The 21,098-nt window shown below is 40.5% G+C and overlaps 1 protein-coding gene across 7 annotated transcripts in view; it reads right to left on the bottom strand.

Annotated features, from left to right (window-relative positions):
- The window catches only part of znf423 (zinc finger protein 423), a 156,361-nt gene that overhangs the window by 92,486 nt on the left and 42,777 nt on the right, over nucleotides 1–21,098 (bottom strand). For 4 of the 7 annotated variants that reach the window (XM_079873773.1, XM_079873774.1, XM_079873779.1 and 1 more), the window contains one exon: nucleotides 18,508–18,717. In XM_079873773.1, the coding sequence (XP_079729899.1) occupies nucleotides 18,508–18,717 (210 nt within the window). The remainder of the gene's footprint in view (nucleotides 1–18,507; nucleotides 18,718–21,098) is intronic. The other 3 variants (XM_079873775.1, XM_079873776.1, XM_079873778.1) reach the window with 1 other exon arrangement.

Genomic DNA, 21,098 nt, shown 5'->3' with positions numbered 1-21,098 from the left:
CAAAAAAATACAGTTTTTATTTTATAATTATTTATTTATTTTATATATATATTATAGTACTGTGCAAGTCTTAGGCCACTATTAGATGTTGTTTTAGCAATGGTATAATGACCATATATGATTATTTCTCTTTATTAGAATATAACCAGAAAATACAGGAAATTTACATTTACATTTATTTGGCAGACGCTTTTATCCAAAGCAACTTGCATTGCATTTCGAGGTAAACATTTATGGCTCATTTTCACTAAGTGGTACCCGCCTGGAACAGCCTTTCCTCGGCTAGTCCTTCTGACGTTTGCCGCTGACTCTGACGTCTCTGTAGTGGTTAAATATGAGATATAATTCGTCTTGTGAATATCTAACGGGCGATCTTTGGTTTCGTGAATCTATATTTTGTTCCCTGGCCAATCGTTTTGGCTGAGGGCAAAGTGAAATTTCATAACTTAATATTTAGGCTATTTAACTTTACCGGTGTAATGTTAGACTAGAGTGCTGACTTTGTATGTTTGACTGAATTCTTTGCTTTATTTCTTATTGTATAGCTTCTTGTACTTTTTACTTATACTTTTATAATGGCTATTATTGATAAAACTGAAATTTAACAAAAAGAGACAGGGTTGAGTTTTGTCATTTTTAATTTTATTACAGTGAAGATGATCAGAGTCCAAATGCACATATTGCCTGAACCATATTAATACATTTAATATTTTTAAAATTTAAACAAAAAGAGGCAGGGTTGTGTCTTATATTTTGTTTTGTTATAAATAGGCTAACGTTATACATGCAGTGAATATAATCAATACGCGTTGCCTGAACCACATTTGTGTGGTTATAATGTTTAACATTTCTTTAAATGAAAACGAAAAGAGGCAGTGTGGTGTTTTAGAACATATTTCGTTTTATTGTTGCCTAAAATGTACATGCAGAGATAAACGGAGTAGCGGAGCGAACTGAGTGACGCTTTCAAGAACGCGCTATTCTATTTGCAGAATTACTGGACTCGCGTCCTCATTTGTCATTCTCCTGGGTTGGACTTGGCAAGTCCGAACTTTGCGTACTTGGTATTGAGAAACGCCTAATGTCGGCGCTTGTCTTCTTGTGACAAACATGCCGAGAAGCAAGAACAAGATCTGCTGTGTGTCATCCATTGTTGTTTACTATGTTGCTTTCTTCTTCGCGCGAAAATGACATCAATCGCTTCTTTCCAGCATAGGCGGTGGAAATGCTAGCTGGATCAGGGATTACCGTCCCGAATCGTACTGTAGTGTACCGTACCGTACCGCTCAGTGGAAACGAGCCATTACATTCTTATCAGTTCTTGCTTTCCCTGGAAATCGAACCCATGACCTTGGCGTTGCAAGTGCCAACGCTCTACTGTTTGAGCTACAGGAAATTTATAAGCAGTATTTTATATTTTTTATATATATCATCTGGGGGAAAAAACAGCTTCTTTAGACTAAAGGGGCAAGTATTTAGTGACCTCCCCTTACACTTGAGCAATAGCAGGAACCTGGCTCTCTTAAACCTAAATCCAATCCAATCCTTTGGAATGGAAAAGGATTGGAAGGCCAAGAAAACATTCAAAATATGATGAGAAGTTTCTCAGAGTTTCTTCTTTGAGAAACTGGAAGTCAAGGAGGTAACTCTAAAAAAAAATTTGCTTAAAGAAGCCATTTTGTTCAGATTCTTTTTTTACATTGTGTGTACATATTTCCTGTATTTTCTGTTTGTATCTAAATAAAGAGACCGAAAAATAAATCTGGATGGTCATTAAAACATTGCTAAAACAACAAAGCTGGTGGTGGCCTAAGACTTTTGTATAATCAGGGGTCCACATACTGTAACTAGTACACATGTTGCGCATGTGTGGTAAAAATAAATGACGTGGAGGGAAGCGCTTTTAAGTACCAACATTTTGGGGACAGCGACACGTTTACTTACTGGAGTAGGATTTTTCTCTGGTAAGATGGCAATCATGATGATAAGTGTGTTCATTAATTATTAGTTGTTAATAAGAATGCAACGGATCACAGTTGATCCATGATCCATACGGACCAGGCTACACGGTTCGGCACGCATGTGATTCGCGGATTAACTGCTAAGTTTAATCATCATAGATGATTCAAAAGTTTATTATTTGAACGTGTTTTGTCTTGCCAATTTACACATTCACACGATTTTAAACGCGAAAGAGAAGGCGAAAATCGGGACTCGCTCTGTTATCTGTGCGCACACCTGAAGTGCCTGCACGCAGAGAGAGAGAGAGAGAGAGAGAGAGAGAGAGAGAGAGAGAGAGAGAGAGAGAGAGAGAGAGAGAGAGAGAGAGAGAGAGAGAGAGAGAGAACTGTTCCTGCTGTTGTCTGTGTCATTAATGTTAATAAAATAAAAATACAGCTTTAACAAAGATTAACCTATATTTAATTTCTATAGTGAACAAATAGTGTTAAAGTGAGGAGAGCAGTCAGTAGGAAAGTGATGACGACAGCTTGTAGGATAAGTGTGCCGAGTAAAGTGTGAGTACCAAGCAGCATCTCCAGGTGCTCCCTTGATTGATCCTAATTATTTTTGCAAATTTAAGTCCTGGAAAAAAAGTGGAAAAAGTAAAAAGTTTTTTTTTTTTTTTTTAATGAAAAATCTAAAATATTTTTTCATTTATTTAAAAAAATATTTTTTTTATGTAATGAACATTTTTTATATATATAAAAGTACACATATTGACAAAAATAGACTGATCATTCTTTTGTGGTGAAGCCAGGGAAAATGTTGGTAGGGAAAGTAAAAACAAATATTGAGCTTGGAAGAAGTTCAAGTAGTTCAAGGTCAAGTTATGCACCAAATTATAAAATATAAGGTTAGGGGGGTGTTTTTGTATGAGCAATAATAATAGTTAAAGCACTAATACACTGTGTTACTAGTTCTAACTATAAAAAATAAAGACAAGAATGTGTAACTGATGACAGGGGGGTTGCTACACACATTTGAATGAATAGAAAGAGAAATCAGTAAGCGTTTGGAAGTGAAAAGACACATAGGCCTCTATAATTGCCTAATGTCTTACCTGTTTACCTGACCTGTATCTCACTATTTTCTTATTCTCTCTTCTCACCACACACAGGCAAAAGCACACAGCCAATATCGAAGGGTGCGTTTTCTGCCACACAAGCTTGCACACATGCCCCAAAATTAAATTAATATGAAAAAAAATTAAATTAAATCAAACCCCCAAGTGTTTTATTACTTACTTGTGTTTCCAGCCATTAAGAGAGTGCATTACTAAAATATGAATAATTAAGGACATATGGGTATTATTACGTCGGAGGGAAAAAAAACAATCGCTCATGCCTTATTTCATTTGGAAGAAGCGTTGTTATCTCTGGAAAGTGTCTGACAGGGGGCTCTGATGTGTCTGAGGTGTGAAATGAGAGAAATACATGGGGTCGGTCTATATCGGGACACAAGTCACGCCACCATATCGCCGTCCACACTAAACTTTCTTCACTTCATGACTGTTGCCGTGGAGTTCATTTCTAGCTCAACAAAAAGTTCTGAAATGTCACATTTAGGATTTTTCATTGATTGCAGATTGTGTCCAAAATTAGATTTAAGACTTGGCTGTGGTTTTCAGCATAAATAGTGGAACAACTTCTTGTCTATGCACGATTGGATCATTATAGAGCCCTGCCAAGCCTCTCTGACATCCACATATCGCAATTTTAGAACTCTGGGGGAATTATGCTGCCTCGTCTACATCAAGAAGTTTATCCCTTCTGACCCAAACCGGTGGTGGAAACTCTCCATCGTAAGATAATCACAACAAAATCACCATTGATTCTTCTGCTATTCCACAAGACACTGGGGCATCCAACAAATCAGCGCAGAAAATGCAAGAAGGAAAGGAGGAAAGAAAGAAAGAAAAAGAAAGAAAGAAAGAAAAAGAAGGAAAGAAGGCAATGGCAAGACACCAAGGCAAAAAATGCAAAAGCAGATCTAGGTCTGCCTATATTCTGCAAACGTCTTCATAAACAAAAAACAAAACAAAAAAAAGGACATAACAAAAAAATACATGAATAAATAATGAATATCATCATTTTCTAGCACGCTATGAAGCTAGCATACAATGCTTACCAGCTGGACACATGATGCCAGTACACAGTGTTCATCACAATCCCAAACCAACACACACAACCACACTCATTCCTAAACTTTTTCAGCATGCTTGTGGATTATTAGTCGTCTCCGATCCGTACCGACCCGTTATCAGCCCCTCACCAGTAAACCCAAATCCCCCCACAGCTGTCAAAGCCTCCCGACGCTCACTCTCTCACTCCCTCTCCTCCAAACCCCCACTTCACTTTATCTAGGTTTTCGCAGGCCGCACGCTTTGGCAGCAGACCGGGGGGTAACCAGTCTCTCAGTTTCCCTCTCTTTCTCTTCGTCTCCCCACCCAGCAGCAGCGGCGTCAACAACAGTCCCGGTCTGCCCTGGGAACGGAGTGTGGAAACAGGCCCGCATTGCTGTGCTGTGTCCTGGGGGAGTTCATTACTTGAGCAGGGCGCTCCCACCAGCCAGCCAGAGAGCAGGTCCGCCACGGCCCAACTGCGCTCCACTGGAGCTGCTCTCATTAAACAGAGAGAAAGAAAGAAAAGGCAAGAAAGAAAGAAAGAAAGAAAGAAAGAAAGAAAGAAAGAAAGAAAGAAAGAAAGAAAGAAAGAAAGAAAGAAAGAAAGAAAGAAAGAAAGAAAGAAAGAAAGAAAGAAAGAAAGAAAGAAAGAAAAAGGCTAATAACGTGACAAGTTTTGTTTTTTCTTGTCGGGTAGTGTGCGTTTCATTTATCGTCTTTTCCGAGGTGGAATTTGTGTCTGCGACACCACCCACTCCCAGGTCTGGTTACTTATTCAGCAGCGAGTTTCCTATCCTCCCCAGAAATGAGAAACAGGTTTAAATATTTTACAAAGGCAGGGTGGATAGCGAAGGCTCTGAGCTCGGAGGAACAAGTAGAAGGATTCTCCAGATCTTTAACCCCAATAGAGGGCCATCTCCTTTGAACACTCAATCCCCATCACGCACTTCTCTTTCTCAGTTTCTCCCGGGAAGCTCCACTGTCACTAGCCTTGACAAAACAATACACACCTACCGCACTAATTCCACTGAAAGAAGGGGGGGGGGGGCAACGTGCATGCCCTTCCTCATCCGATATTACGCTCTAAATCTAGACTTGTTCAGTTCATTCTCCTACAATCCATCCATCTCTCACTCCCTCGCGGTCTCGGACGCCCCCCCCTTGCAACCCTGCCAAGATGCGAAGGATTCCAATCAGGCACTTAGCTGGATGGCTATTTCCAGGGACAAAGGACATGGAGAGGAGCAGGACTGGAGGGGAGGGGGAAAACGAGGGGGAACAAAGACTGCTCCTGGCACCCAGGGGAGCAACCAGCCACTGACGTAACCGTGTATGAGTGCGTGTATGTGCGAGAGAGATAGAAGGAGGCCGTAATGGGTGTTTGAGAGCCTGCCTGAGGCTGGCAGAGGTCCCCAAGGGGGGCTGTCCTCATGGGAAGATAGGAAAAGAGGTTCTCTATTATTTGTGGACACTTACTGAGTGAGGGCCGTGTGCAAACTATCAACTGTGGTATAACGTAACTACGAAAATGAGAATATATGATATATGTTGCATTCATGTGAGATGTGAATATCAGAAGTCATAAGAGATGTAATATTAACAGGAGTGGATGCCGGCGTTCCGTGTTACTACAAAACAAACTGTGATTGGCCACCACATCATGAGACCACATGAAGAGATAGGCCGCCACATCATGAAGAGATAGGACACTTAAAGGGTTAGTTCACCCAAAAATGAAAATTCTGTCAGTAATTACTCACCCTCATGTTGTTCCAACCCCGTAAGACTTTCGTTCATCTTCGGAACACAAATTAAGATATTTTTGATGAAATCTGAGAGCTGTCTCACTCCTCCATAGGCTTCTATGTTATTGAAACTTGCCGGCCCAGAAAGTTAGTAAAGACAATGTTTAAAATAGTCCAAGTGACTACATTGACTCAACCGTTTCAAGTTTATCAAGCGATGAGAATACTTTTTGTGTGGAAAAAATAAAATAAAAAAATAATGACTTTATTCAACTATTCATTTTCTTCTGTGTGGGCCTCTGACGTGAGTTCACGTAGTGTAACAACGCAGCGCATCTAGGTTGTACGTCAGAACATAGGCTCACTATTGGCCGACGCTGGTCATGTGTGTGATGCTGGCCAATAGTGAGCCTACGTTGTGACGTTGTGCTGCGCTGTTAAACTACGTAAACTCACTACGAGGCCCACACATAAGAAAATGAATAGTTAAATAAAGTCGTTATTTTTGTTTGTTTTTTGCGCAGAAAAAGAATTCTCGTCGCTTGATAAACTTATGGTTGAGCCAGTGTAGTCACTATTTTAAACATTGTCTTTACTAATTTTCTGGGCCGGCAAGTTTCAATAGCATAAAAGCCTATGGAGGAGTGAGCCAGCTCTCAGATTTAATCAAAAATATCTTAATTTGTGTTCCGAAGATGAACGAAAGTCTTACGGGGTTGGAACAACATGAGGGTGAGTAATTACTGACAGAATTTTCATTTTTAGGTGAACTAACCCTTTAAACAGATAATTTGTTAAGTTCTGTTCCAAAACCTAGCGGGTTGCTTACCTAAGCAATTACTGGTGAGAAACAAATTGTTATTGATAAATTGTAATTGTGATTGGTGATTGAACAATTTAGTTTGAACGAATTTTGTGTATTAAAATAAAAACAACTCTTTTAGTAATTTATGAAGACAGTAAACTACATTTTCTATCATTCTCTGTGATAAAATACATAGATGATTCAGTACAAGAATGTCAAAAATAAAATCACATACCTAATGTGTATCCTTTGCTATTTGTTATGAAGCATTAGTGCTAAAAAAGTTTCCTGTCTTTGTCAATAAGTTAAAAGAGTGAGAGAATTTTGATTGATTAAAACCAAAATCACTGGACGTGATTATAATTTCCCAAAACTTTCCTGGAGGAACACAGTAAAAAAATTCAAAAGATGGCGGACGAGTGTAGAGAATTAATGACAATTAAGATGATAATTATAAATACACTGCTCTATACAGAAAAGTAATGATAAACTGGTTTAAATCTAATTGAAAATATGTGCACAGCATAGTTTTGTGCTTTTTAGAGAATCGCATGTTGTTTTTTATAAACCATTTAAGCACAAACGTCACCCTGCAACTGATTTCAATGGTCAACTCAATTATGCACGTTAACAAAAGAAAAAAAATCATGAATGGATTTGATTGTGATAAACAGTATTGCTATCTATCAGGATGTGTTACCACCACTACACTAAGGTTATGGTTAGAGTTTATGGTATGGTTAGGCGTTAGTATTTGTTTGTAGGCTATCACCATAGTGATATGTCCAAAAAAAGAACTTTACAATTTGCCACTGGACGGAAAAATATTACACTTAGAGCATTAGCTTAGCAATATGTTAACATCACACTCTACCAGGAACAATTGTGCTTCACATTAGGAGCACTATTTTCAAATTGCTTCCTATGTAGAGAGTTCCAAATTTGTCACTAATGAGGGTCCATTACAGATGTAGACACCAACTACTAGCTTATGGAACAGACCTGTACAGACATTCGTACGAACACCAATTTAAAAGTAACTTATGGGCGTGTATTTGTCCATCTCTACTGGCGTGCATACGTCTGCGTGCTGAATCAGTGAGTGTGTGTCAATAAGGGTGAGTGTGTGAGCATGTACGCTGGCGGCCGTGGTTAATGGACTCTGGTCTGTCTACAGAGGGGGAAAGGCTGGGGCTCTTTGAAAAGAGTGTGGATTCAGACAGCCTTTCCCATTTCTCTCCGTGCGTACGCCCCAGGGGCACTGCTTTTCCTGACATTTCACTTGACAAAGGCGAGCCACACCTGAGCGCAGGGTTAAAACTATTATAACAGCTCTCCCCCTGGCACACTGCCCTTTGGCTCCACTGCACCAAGTGTGTGTATGTATGTGAGAGCTTGTGTGTGCGCGATTTGGGCCCCATGAGTGTGAGAATGTGAAAGAGTATGTGGGTCTAGGTATATGTGTGCAAGAACCCAAGGTCTGCAGCTCCGGGGTGTGCTGACATACCACGCCACCTGTCCGCATCTTCGAACTGTATGGTAACAATGCCGGCAACGGCGCATCTTGAGGGCCGGATCTGCAGGGGCCCACTCCACGCCCACATTCGGCCCACGCTAAGCTGGCTATAGGGAGCCAGTGAGGAGTGGAGGAGCACAGCTAGTAGCCACAAACCATAATGGAGAAGCCAGAGATTGAGAGAGCGAGGGAGTTGGGGGCAAATGGGCCGAACTCAACAGGAGGTGGGGAGTGAGTGAAAAGAAAATGAGAAAGGGAGAAAGGACACTGCAGGAGAGCTGGAGAGAGGGAGACATGGAGAAAGAGGGCAGTTTGGGTTATCCACTACAGGGTGAGAGACAGAAAGAGAAGGAGGGGGCAACAGGACTGAATTGGAGAGAACAGGCTGTTCCTCATTACCGCGGCTCCCCGCAAAGAACCTGGTGATGGCTCTATTCTCCAATGCCCGGGGTCACCGAGGTCACACCCACCAACCAGGGGTCACATTCTCACACAAAACACTAACTAAGACGCAAAGCGATCAACGGAAGACCGAAACACCTGACCTCTTCCGCCCACAGAGCCTCTGACAAAGACCTCGTCCCTGCGGAAAACCAACAAAGGGCGGCCATCTTAGAACGGACCTACGCACTTACACAATTGCTCAATGGGAGCAGACACAGCCCTAACTGACTTTGGGGCTCAAAGTTGAGCAGTCAACATCCAGTAATGGAAAGTTGAATTCATCTGCAGAAAATTTATTTTGAACTACTGCACTTCCTGAGGCGCGCACAGATCTTTATGTGTGAGTGAGTAATATTTATGCATTAGTACATGTGTGTGATTCAGAAAAAAGAAAGACGATTTGAACCCTAAAACAAAAAAAGGACACGTGGCCAGAGCTTGCGCAAATAAACCCAGGATGAATAATGCATATTGGTGTGGATGAGCACCAAAAGAAATAGATTTGTAATTGTGTACTTTGATTATCTGTACATTTATTTGTCTGTACACACCCTTCGTATAGCCAATGAATACAAATGAGTGCGTTTGGTGGCAGGAATATTAACTCTCTCTCTCTCTCTCTCTCTCCAACGAGCGGGAAAAAATTGTGTGTGGATATTCCAACAGATTTTGGCTTCTTCCTGGGCACACGCAGACAGACCAAATATTTACTCTCCCCTCTTCCGCCCGCCTGCTCGACACAGCAGCCGAGAGAGAAAGAGAGAGAGAGAGAGAGAGAGATAGAAAGAGAGAGAGAGTTACATTTTTAATCTGCTGATTTTTTCCCTCCGAGAAGGCAAGCTGAATACAAGTACGCTGCCGCCAACACACACACGCTCCTTTTTTGTGTCCTTTGGCAAATTCTTTTATTTCACTCTTGCGTAGAGCAGAAAAGAAAAAAAAACGAGAGAGAGGAGAGGAGAGGATGGAAGGAAAAGGAAGAGAAGAGAGAACGTCCCCACAGAGTTTTTCTCCCTTCCTGGTGCGAGCGCAGGCCCCCACAGAGTCCCTGTGTAATTTCCAGTCCCTCAGAATTCAGGTATTAATAAAGGCCCCATGGGGAACTGCACACAATATAACCCTACATTTTCAGGCATTATGAAAGGACGCCCCCAGGGGTCTTTGGCTCAAATTTCTGAAATGCAGGCATTGTAAAAAAGGCACCCCAGGGGAGTCCCCCCGCAATAGAAATCTGCTGAATTCAAAGCATTTTCGGAGTCCTGGTGGGAGCCATTACTCCCTCTGGAAGCGCTTTTTTCTCTTTTTTTTCTCTCTCCTTTTTTTTTTTCTTTTTTTTTTTTTTTTTACAAAACATGTGTTGCTGACATGTTGACAGATTGCTCAGTGAAGTGTTTAGGTGCATGCACAAACCGAGTCTCTACAGAGACAGAGCACTGCTCTCTCTGCCAGAGCGCCTCTCAACTCTCCCAAAACTGGTGCTATCCATATTTTATAAGAGGGGGAAGAGGAAAATCTAGGGCTAGGAGAGCAAGCGAGGGGGGGTAAACACAAGATAAGTAGAGTCACGTATGGATGGAGGAGGAGAGGAAACGAAAAAGAGACGCTGAAAGACAGCGATGGGGAAAGAGAAAAAGGAGAGAGAAAAGAACTTCATCGTGAAAAATGAACCCTGTGATGAAAAATGACTTCCAGTGTGCTTTGAAACAACCCTCCTTCGTCTCACCCCCTCCCTTTCTCTCTCTCCCTGCATGCTGTGCCCCCTCCCCTCCCCTCAATCTCTCTCTCTTATGGAGGCAGGGCTCTTGCTCTCCCTGGAAAACCTGAGTTTACAACCAGCTGTGACTGCATTTGTATCTGTGCCAAAGGCTTAGTGGAGGAATCTTCAGGCCACCCTCTGGCTCTGAGAGAGAGAGAGAGAGAGAGAGAGAGAGAGAGAGAGAGAGAGAGAGAGGGGGGGGGGTGGAGGGGGTAAGGGAGGACCAACACACAAAGCAGCTCTCACTTTGAGGGAACACGCGTAGTCTGATTTGTGCAAACACACAGAAGCGAACACACGCGCTCCTCTGATATAGGTGGCGCAAACGCACACAAAGCAAATACAGCTGAAGACGAAGGTGGCATGCTGTCGATTACCACAGACAACAATTTCACATCGTCTAACGATTTGTAAAAACAAAAAAGAAAGTTGCGTGCTTACAATGGAAAACTATGAGGCAATATGGGGTGTGCTGCGAAGCTCAACCTGGGATCTGCAAACCTCTCCTCAGACAGCATTTCTGCTGACTTGACAGTTGAACAATGATGTAACTGATTATGTTAAAAGCCATCCACAAATACACTTCACAAAGTCTATGAGCCATACAGATTTTAAAAACATATTTTTAACATCTATTTTAAAGTATTTTAATTCAGTGTCTTTGTTCAATTACAATCTACTTCTAATGCAATGTTGTGTTATTGAAAAAAATTGTTGTGTGTGTGTGTAAAATATATGTGAAATGATAGGAATAATTTTTATGAAATGCATTTTTCATAAAATAATAGTATTTTGAGATCAGTAGCTTTTAGGTAATAGTGTGGAGCCAATTTTTTTTTAGCTCAACTGAGACATGCGAAAAGGGGCACCAGACTTACACTGCAAGCGTGAAATTGCATTTTTATTCGTTTTCACTAAACAAGTCTAAATAATTTTCCGTGGCAATCAAGCTTAATTTAATAAATCTTATATGTTGTATTTAACCCGAAAAATTCCTTCACCATACAAATTTATGCCCGGCCACATTTTTTTTAAAACATGTGACTAAGAAACTAATGCCAATAAAGCTTATTTAACGTACTAATTTGTCCTTGCCCAGTTTTTTTTTTTCTCTTCTGCACAGCAAGATCAAATTACAAACTACTCTTCTCTTTCTCTGTAGGATGAAGGGAGAGGAAAATGATCTGCAACTTTAATAAGAGTCTTGGCCTCCCTGGATTCAGCTGCTGTCGTGATGACAGGCAGCTGGGGGGTCTTTGGTTGGCCAGGACAGATATACGGACAGATGGATGGAAGGATGGATATGAGGAAAAGGGATGTGTGTTCATGACGTGAAGCGCCCTGGGCGAGTGTGTGTTTAGTGTAAAAATGAAGGGGGTGACTGCTCTCTCAGGGGACCGAACCACCCCGAGGCCCGTCACATACCCCCATTACACTTTAACTGCCTGCCAGACACACAACTCCCCACCTAGCCTCCCAGCAGAGGAGAGGGCACACCGCTCTGTGTGTGTGAGTGTCTATAGAAGTAAATGAGTTGGTGTGCACTGAATGTAAAAGACTTCAGCCCAAAGTATATTTTGGCTGTCCGCGTTCGCGACGGTCTGCGCACTGTCCGTGTGACGCAATCTCCGTCATCAGGAGTCATCACATTGTTGCACGCAGCCCAATTTTTCTGTCCGCACGGTCCACGTACAACAGCACATGTGCGAGTGACTTGAGAGCTTGAAAACAAAGTCCATTAGACAGTGCGCATGTGCCAAACACATCTTTCCCCACTCATGGATTATACTTTGAAAGGCTCGCGGCACGCAGAAAATGAAGCATACCTGGGCCGGGAGACGCAGGAGAAAACGCATTCACAAAGTCCTGTGTTTATTTTAAAAATACTTTATTTTGTTTATTAAATATACTAGTTTTATTAAAAAAAGACAAATGTATTTAATAAATATTGAAATAATATTTAATCAAATGCATAAAAACTAAATTGAATCAAATGTAATAATGTAATTATTATTTTACTAGTATTATTAAACAAAATTCCAAATTACATGTAATAAATATTTCAATAAAACATATCTAAGTGCATAAAAACTTCATAAAAAAATTCATTCTAATAAATTCAATAATAAAAAGTGAGTACTGACAAGTTTGAAGCTTAGCGTACACGTCACTGTCAAGGCTGTGACCTAGCAGTTAGCGCACACGCGGCCCATGCGAGTTTGAATCCAGCTGGTGACATTTACTGACCCCATTCCCCCTTATTCTACCCATCACTCCATGTCCTTTCTTGACTACACCTATAAATAAAAGTGGCAAAAAGGCCAAAAAAAAGAAGTCATTCGTCTTCCCGCCCTCTCTTTCTTTCTCAGAGCAGTGACAGAGAGAGTGTGAGCTGTGTAGAGCTATTTCTACAGACTACTAACCCCCCCACCATCAACTCTCTCTCTCTCTCTCTCTCTCTCTCTCTCTCTCTCCCAGTCTGTCTCTCTGGAGCGCTTGCCGTTCCCCTCAGTCTTCTGAAGGCGGGTTAATTAGCACTCGCCTCCTATTTGTATCTGACAGGTGGAGAGCCCGCCCCCCCAGCTGACTGACAGCTCTCTCGTTTACCCACATGGCTGCCTGCTTCACTCAACCATTCTCTGGCTTAGTCCCCGAAGTCTTTCAGTCTTTCTCGTCCGCTCTACTTCAGGAAGACATATCCTGACATTTATTTTCTATACAGATCAACATATGAACTGATCGAGTGAGAAATGGGTCAGAGGAGGAATTCTAATTTCAAGCTAGAAGAGCTCAGCTGCCATGCAGCGGTCACCTCTGTGTGTGTGTGTGTGTGTGTGTGTGTGTGTGTGTGTGTGTGTGTGTGTGTGTGTGTGTGTGTGTGTGTGTGTGTGTGTGCGCGTGTTTATCTGTGCCTCCTGCTCACCCCGTCCTGCCACATGAGTTTAGGAAGCTCACAGGGTGGTCAGCACTGCTATATACAACACACGGATAAGGTGGACCGATAAAGGCTACACATATAGCAAAAACAAGGCTGAGAGGACACCTGAACGGGCCTACTGGTCCACATGCTGTGCTGTGGAGTCTAAACTGGGCCTCTTTTTTCGACTAAGCCAAACCCAGGAGGCTATAGGGCCTTCTGTTCCAGACTAGAGAGGGAGGGGTCAGCTGCACAATGCCACAGGGGACATGTGGAAAGGGGGCGAGAGGGAGAAAGAGAGAAAGAGAGAGCAAGAGAGTGAGGTGAGTGTTGTTAACAGCCAGGGCCCAACCTTGGCCGGTTGCAGGGCAGTGGAGCGGAGCAGCGCAGTGAATGTTCTCCATTTGATCTGAGGTTTTTTCCAAGCGCTCCTCAGGGAGCCAGTGTTCCAGATTCCTCTTCCAGTAGAGCCTCCCTTCAGACTCAGCCCACAGTATGACACTCACTCACACACACACACACACTCCTGTATCACCCACACACATACTTGTGCACACAAACACTAATCCACACTCATGACCCGATAGATTCACACAGACAAATATAAACACACACTAGACGATATAATGCTGTCCAACTGCCACAAACACACACACTTACACTGTAATCCTGTAAACAGACATATTATCGGGACGCAGGGTCATTTAAACTACTGTTCAAAAGTTTGGGGTCAGTCTTTTTCTTTTTTTTTTAAAGAAAGAAATTAATACTTTTATTCAACAAGAATACTTTAAATCGATCAAAAGTAACAGCAAAGACATTTATAATGTTACAAAAGATTTCTATTTCTAATGAATGCGGTTTTCTTACTTTATATTCAAAGCTTACTGGGGGAAAAAATACTTAAAATAAAAAATAAATACAGTTTTTACTTTATCAAATAAATTCAGCCTTGGTGACTTTCAAAAGCATTTTAACAAAATCTTACCAACACCAAAATTTTGAACGGTAGTGTAGAAAACCGTGGTGCCAAAAATAAAGATAAATACACATTAACTCACACTCAAAAGCATACAGTGGGGCCCAAAAGTTTGGAAACACTAATGAAAATGCTCTCATTTAAACTTTTTTCTAATTTAAAACATAAATTATAATTTAAAACATGTATATTATGGGCATAATTTGAGTGAAAATCTGAATTGCAATATTTATATGAACTTCAGAATCTCTTTTTGCTTATTGACAGGAGCATTTGAACTGCCCAAACACAAATTTGAGTAAAACCTGATGAAGCAAGAACACCTGCCTATCTGTACAAAGATTCACATGATTAATGTCCGAAATCAGCTTATTTGTTGTGACCTAAAAATTCAGTGCAGAAGTGCAGAAACAGACATATTTCTTATTCATGTTAAATCATGTTTCTTTGTTTTCATTTGAAAAAAATCCTAAAACTTATCTATTTTTAGGCTTAAAAATGATTTTGTATCCCAGATTTTCAATGTGACATCAGACTTTTGAACGCTCTAAATCTCTAAGCAGAAAGTGAAAGAGCACAAGAACTTTAAGTGATATAAGAAAGTAGGAGGAGATGGAAACGCTAGGAGTGTAATGGGGGTAGGCAGAGCCAAAGACATTTGGAGGGATTGAAAGGCAGACGTTCCTCGTCTCCAATATCGTCTCCTGTGGAACTCATATTAGCAGCGATCAATGGCAGCGAGGGGGGAAAAGAAAAAGAGAGGGACGGAGGGACAGTCAGAGAAAGACAATGTTGGTAGGGATGGTTAGCGACAATATCAGAGGTTTTATTATTGTCGAGAAGCTAAACAAGAGGACGGTGCACAAATATGAGGCGGACATGCCAAATACACATGCACGCACAAACACATGATGGGATTCCAGGTGTAATTCTATAGCCACGGTGTCTTCTGTTAAGGGAATAGAAATTTCATTTCATGCCGTGGCGTGGCACGGCTGTGCTCGAGAATATTCCTGCTCTGACGGGCATGCGGTCATAATAATAACCGTAAATTGATAGAGTGGCTTTATGAGCCTTCTGCTGGTGTGCTGATATTGGCCAGGCTCTCCTTGGGGCCATGGGAACCATCCACTGCTCTCCACAACATGGCCTCCCTCACACACACACACACACACACACGCACGCACACAAAATGGCGTGTTTGTCCCTTATCAGATGAAGTCACCCGCAGCACGCCACTCTCTCCCCCACTAGACCAGCTCCCAGGAGTTTGTCAAAAACTTGAAAGGGTTTGCAAAGTGATTTTTTATTAACTGCTATTATTGTTGTTGTTGTTGTTATAAATAATTAAAAATACATAGGACATTGTTTTAAAGTAATATTGAATAATAATCTGCATTATTCAATATTAATTTAATAGATTGTTCTCTAATAATAATAATAATAATAATAATTTAAAAAGTAATAATCAGGGTTATTATTGTTAACTAAAACTATTAAAATATTTTGTTTATTAAAATAAAGCCGAAATAAAATAAAACACAAAAAAATAGATGAAAAACAATGAAAACAAAAATTAGAAATGTTGTCTTGGCAATGAAATTAAATAAGTTTAAGCAATAAAATTACTAAGTGAAAATAAATAAAAACTGAAACCAAACTAAAACCTTGTTAATTAAAACGAAAACGGAAAATATAAAAAAAATAAAAGGTAATTTTAATATTAATAAAACATATAACATTATAGAAATAATACCAACAGACATGGCACCAGATTATGGGTGCTTCTCAAACCTTCCTATTCCAGTCCATCGAAGGCTTCTAGGCTAGAGTCCTCCTCAGTATTGAATGTTACAATGAAATGGTTTAGTAAATGCGCTTGGCAACGTCATAAATATTTCCGACCCCGCAGTCACAATGTGAAAAATCTATTACAATTATATTTTGAAAAATACTTTAAAACCTTTATATTAACTGTCTTCCTATCTGGGGTCTCCCAGAGGTTTACATAATGTAGCTTAGCATTATGTGATTAATTTACAAAAAAAAAAGAAAGAAAACTTTGTCTTGCATTACGTAGTGATGCCGATTCATTTTCTGCCAATTCTTTTTTTTGTGAACTGGAAAGTGTGCAAAGGATTGTGGGTGATTGGAGGACATGAAGGATACAGCTGATGCATCCTTCAAAACAGGCCGAATGAAGGACGTGAAATGAAGCCTGCCTTGAAAGGATCCTTTAAAATAAGAAGTCCTTTGACGGACTTTGATGATATGGCAGCCAAAATATGCAGTCTTACTGGGACGCATCCTTCCGATTGAGAAGCACCCTCTTTTACAATCTTCAGATCGCACACTCCTGGGAACAACTGCATTTTGTCATTTCATTTCACTCTTTATTTTTCCCCTCCAATACGCAACATGCAGCTCTCTGATGACTCCAAGACTGAGATTGCATCTAAAATCCAGGGCCATGATTTCATTACTTTGGAAGTAGCCAAAATAATGGAAGGACATGGGGGAAGGGGTTGTGTCATGCTGTATTGTGTCCCCTCAGAAACATGTGTGCTCTGGTATGATGAGGGCTGTGGATATAAACAATCCACTAGCATCATATTTTGAGAATTTTATATAGCTGAAAAGATACTTCAAGATGATCCAGTAAACATACTGCATTCGACTGTTGGAGTGGCATCTCTCTCTCTCTCTCTCTCTCTCTCTCTCTCTCTCTCTCTCTCTCTCTCTCTCTCTCTCTCTCTTTACATTTATATATATCAACCTCTCCTCCTCTTTTCCTCAGATTTTAAGCTCGTTAAGGAGAGGCCCTTGATTAATCTACTAGGAAGCAGATGCCCCTGCAGGCCCGCTTTCAGCGTTTCATTAATTACCGCGATTGTAATAACGGCTATTGTGTGCGTGTATTGCGTGATAGCTTTAAAACACCCCTCTCCTGAGGGAGCATACTGACTCCAGAACAGCCAACGGCCTCCAAGTAACCCCACCGCCTCGAAAACTATACCAACTTCTGCCTCCTGCCAATATGATTCTCAGAAATAATAAATTAGTGTATAATCTCAGTGCCAATAGCATAACCACACGGAATTGCAAAAAAAAGTTTAAAAAATCCCCATAATTTTTTATGATTTAAGTAGGTTTACTAACCACTTCCCCCGTCTGCCATTGTACGGCTAAACAGGTAGTCTTGCCCACTAACGTAATGCAAAATTATTTGCATCTTCAAAAAGTTGCATGATTATTGTAGGCGAAAAGGTTTTAAAGAATTAGTTCACCCAAAAAAATTTATTATCCCATAATTTACTCATCCTCAAGCCATCCTAGATGTATGACTTTCTATTTTCTTCAGAGCTTGAGTTTTTGAACCTCAGAAAAAAGTGCATCCATCCATCATAAAAGTAATCCATAAAGCTCCAGGGGGTTAATAAATGCCTTCTGAAACGAAACAATGTGTCTATAATCTATATAACCTATAATACTGTCTTCCGGTAACGGCCGTACGCGAATCTAGTTCCGACCGAAGAGTGACGTATTGATGAACGCAGAAGTACAGAGGAAAGAACAAAACAAAACACCGGTCATGAACTAGAAGTCTAAAATGTTTTAAAGAGAAATGTCGGAGGAGCTTGAGTCTGAAGCCAAGCCCTATTTGTTTGAACCGCGAGCGGTGTCTACTCTCATCTACGTCATATGTCGGGTCAGAGGTCACTCTTCCACCGGAACTAGACTCGGGTATGACCGTTATCGGAAGCCAGTGATTAGTTTATAAAGTTATAAATATGTTTTTTTTTTAACACATCGCTTAGCTTCAGAAGGCTTTTATTAACCCCCTGGAGCCGTATGGATTACGTTTATGATGGATAGATGCGCTTTTTGGAGTTTCAAAAACTCAGGCTCTATTCACTCCCATTATAAAGCTTGGAAGAGCCAGGATATTTTCTAATATAACTCTTATTGTGTTTGGCTGAAAGAAGAAAGTCATATACATCTAGGATGGCTTGAGTGTGAGTAAATTATGGGATAATTTTTATTTTTGGGTGAACTAAACCTTTGAATGCTGTGCCAACAATCATCCATTCTCAAGTCTGATTAAAATTTTGTGGCCATCTGCAAGTTACCCCACAAATGGCACATTAAACTGGGATATGAGGATGCATTGGAAAAAAAATACACTTTGGCTTTAAAGACAGTGGAGAAACACAACACATACACAAACCTGCTGGGCAGTGGTTGGTACGGTGCTCGGTCAGGTCTGCCAGGCACTCAAAGTCCTGTTGGCAGTTGTCACAAGTGAAGATGGAGTCGTCATCTAAATCCTCCTCTCCTACCCTCTCGTCATGACTGGTCACACTCTGTTCTCCGTCCTCACCAGTCACCCGGCTCTCCTTTCTATCAGAGTCTCGCTCCGATACCGCTGCATCTATGTATATACACACATGCACCACAGAGAGAAAGGGGCAAGATGTGAGGTCAAGGGATTGCTGTTGACAGGTGAATCATACTATAATAATTATTTCTTGACTGTTATGCGTTGTACTTCATATATGTGCTGATGCAGAGCTTTTGCAAATGTCACGGACAGCAAAACTTACTGTACTTGTCAAAACTTAAATCAATAATAAAAAATAAAAAAAACAAGCAGGTTGTATCCAGTGTTGGCAAGCTATTTTGAAACTGCAGCTTGCCAAAGTAGAACTCAATAATTGAAGTAGGCAAACTAGTAAACTAATCTTTTGAAAAAGACATCAACAACACTGCATATTCATATTACACACATATCATTTAATAAAAGCTGTATTTTTAAGAGAAATTAAACTAGAAATAAAAACAGTAGCAGCAGCATTTAACCAATTATTACATAAAATGCTGTTTTATTACAAAGATGGCTGTGCAGAAATTAATTCACTAAACAATTTTATAAATCAGTAAATAATCCAAATGAATTGATTCACTAGAATGAATAAAACTTTCCAATTGCTACATTAAGCATATGAGGGAAATAATCGATTCTGTAGAACTCTGATTGTGTAGACTTTAGAGAGATAGAGAGAGAGAAAGAGAGAAAGAGAGAGAGAGAGAGAGAGAAAGAGAGAAAGAGAGAGAGAGAGAGGGGGGGGGGGGGCATTTGACTAGTATGCTGCATATGAGGTAGGCTAAAGAATCATTTATGATGAACAAATTCACTGTGCTTTACAATGCTACATTTGAGAGAGTTGCTAATTGTTAGAAAATGTAACACATTACTGGAATAGCTCAACTGATAAAAATAGCCTAAAAGAGATCACTTTTCTCAATCTCAGTTTAAATCCCAACCTTAAGTGTGTCTAGTCTCAGTCAAAACTACATCAAAGCTCCCATGAGCCTCTAGACTGAAGTGTAAGAGAGGGGCCCGAGGCTTCAAGAGCCGCTTGAGCGCGAGCCACCCAGTCACTCGTGGCACACAGTAAGGACCAGTGGATAAATCTGCCACTGCAATCCTCCTTCCGCCATTGTGGCTCCATTTTCACACCTTATTATCACATTAAAGGCTCTACGCTGAAAGGACTACACACGAGACTAGAGGTAGAGGGAGGAGAGAGAGCAAGATTGAGTTAGAGTGAAAGAGAGACAGAGGAAGCGAGACAAGACGGCGTACAAAATGTGGGGTGGTGTGAGATTGCGAGACAGAATGGGAGCAAAGAGACCCTGATAAAATTGATCCAAATTAAGACACAAAGGGCCCCATCACACCTGCTATTAACATGCTCTTTCGGTGGTCAGATCGCAATCGGATAGCACTTGGCCACTTTAAAAGCCAGGTGATTGCATTTTGATTACCTAGACCGCATATGGAGGTGGTCAGAGACCATTCTGACCACACTCGACAAAGGTGTCAATGCTAATATATTTTGTTATGTGCATACAACAAAAGTAATATACAAAATAATTCAAATTCACCCTCTGCTTTATAAATGCATGATATTGATCTTATTGTGAACAGCTATGTGATTCCATGCATACGTTTAATTTTTAAAAATGTTGTGACCTTGTAATTTTTAATCAATGTCGTATCTTGATCTCTCTGTGAAACGACAGACTTCTCTCTGGTTACGCATCCCATACTTCTCCAATTATTTAGTCCGCTTAAAACTAGTCTCTTTCTTACAAATGACTGCAAGCTTGCATTCAGATCTACACCCAACCAATCAACAACCGATGGATAGAACCAAGTCCCTGTCGCTACTTCCATTTTCGATGCAACTTAAATGTGAAAAAATAACAGACGGCCATATGATCAGGTCACCTAACTTAATGACCAATAACCCATGAATTATTCCACGGACTACACTTGGAATCTCTTGTTTCTCTCCCATAAACTCTCACTATCATTACTCTCCCAATCCATAATCGGAAGGGAACTTTAAAACGTCATGTTTTTAAAACTTCATCGCTTTTAATCCTTATTAGCATCATTTACTGTGGGAATGTTTCTAAATGCAATAATGCCATAAACCAAATACCATAATTTTTATCTGTAAAACATTCTAAATGTTTTTTTAAATACATTAAATGGCAGAATGTGTTCAGTTAATGTGACGTCTGATGCAATACGCAACCAGTTTTCAATATCATGAGTGTAAGTGCGATCAGCTCTCTATCTGAAACACACTAGAGATACACTGCGATGGAAAAGAATACGAAACGAGTATTAATGAATAAAAGAAATCAAATAAGCAGAAAAAAAAAACAGACAACAAGGGAAGCCAAGGAGCTGAGAAAAAGCGCAGGGGAAAGGAGGAAACGTGAGGGCAGAGGGAGCGG

Source organism: Squalius cephalus, assembly GCF_949319135.1.
Source record: "Squalius cephalus genome assembly, chromosome: 6".
Classification (NCBI taxonomy): Eukaryota; Metazoa; Chordata; class Actinopteri; order Cypriniformes; family Leuciscidae; genus Squalius; species Squalius cephalus.
This window is presented reverse-complemented; position numbering and strand designations above follow the sequence as displayed.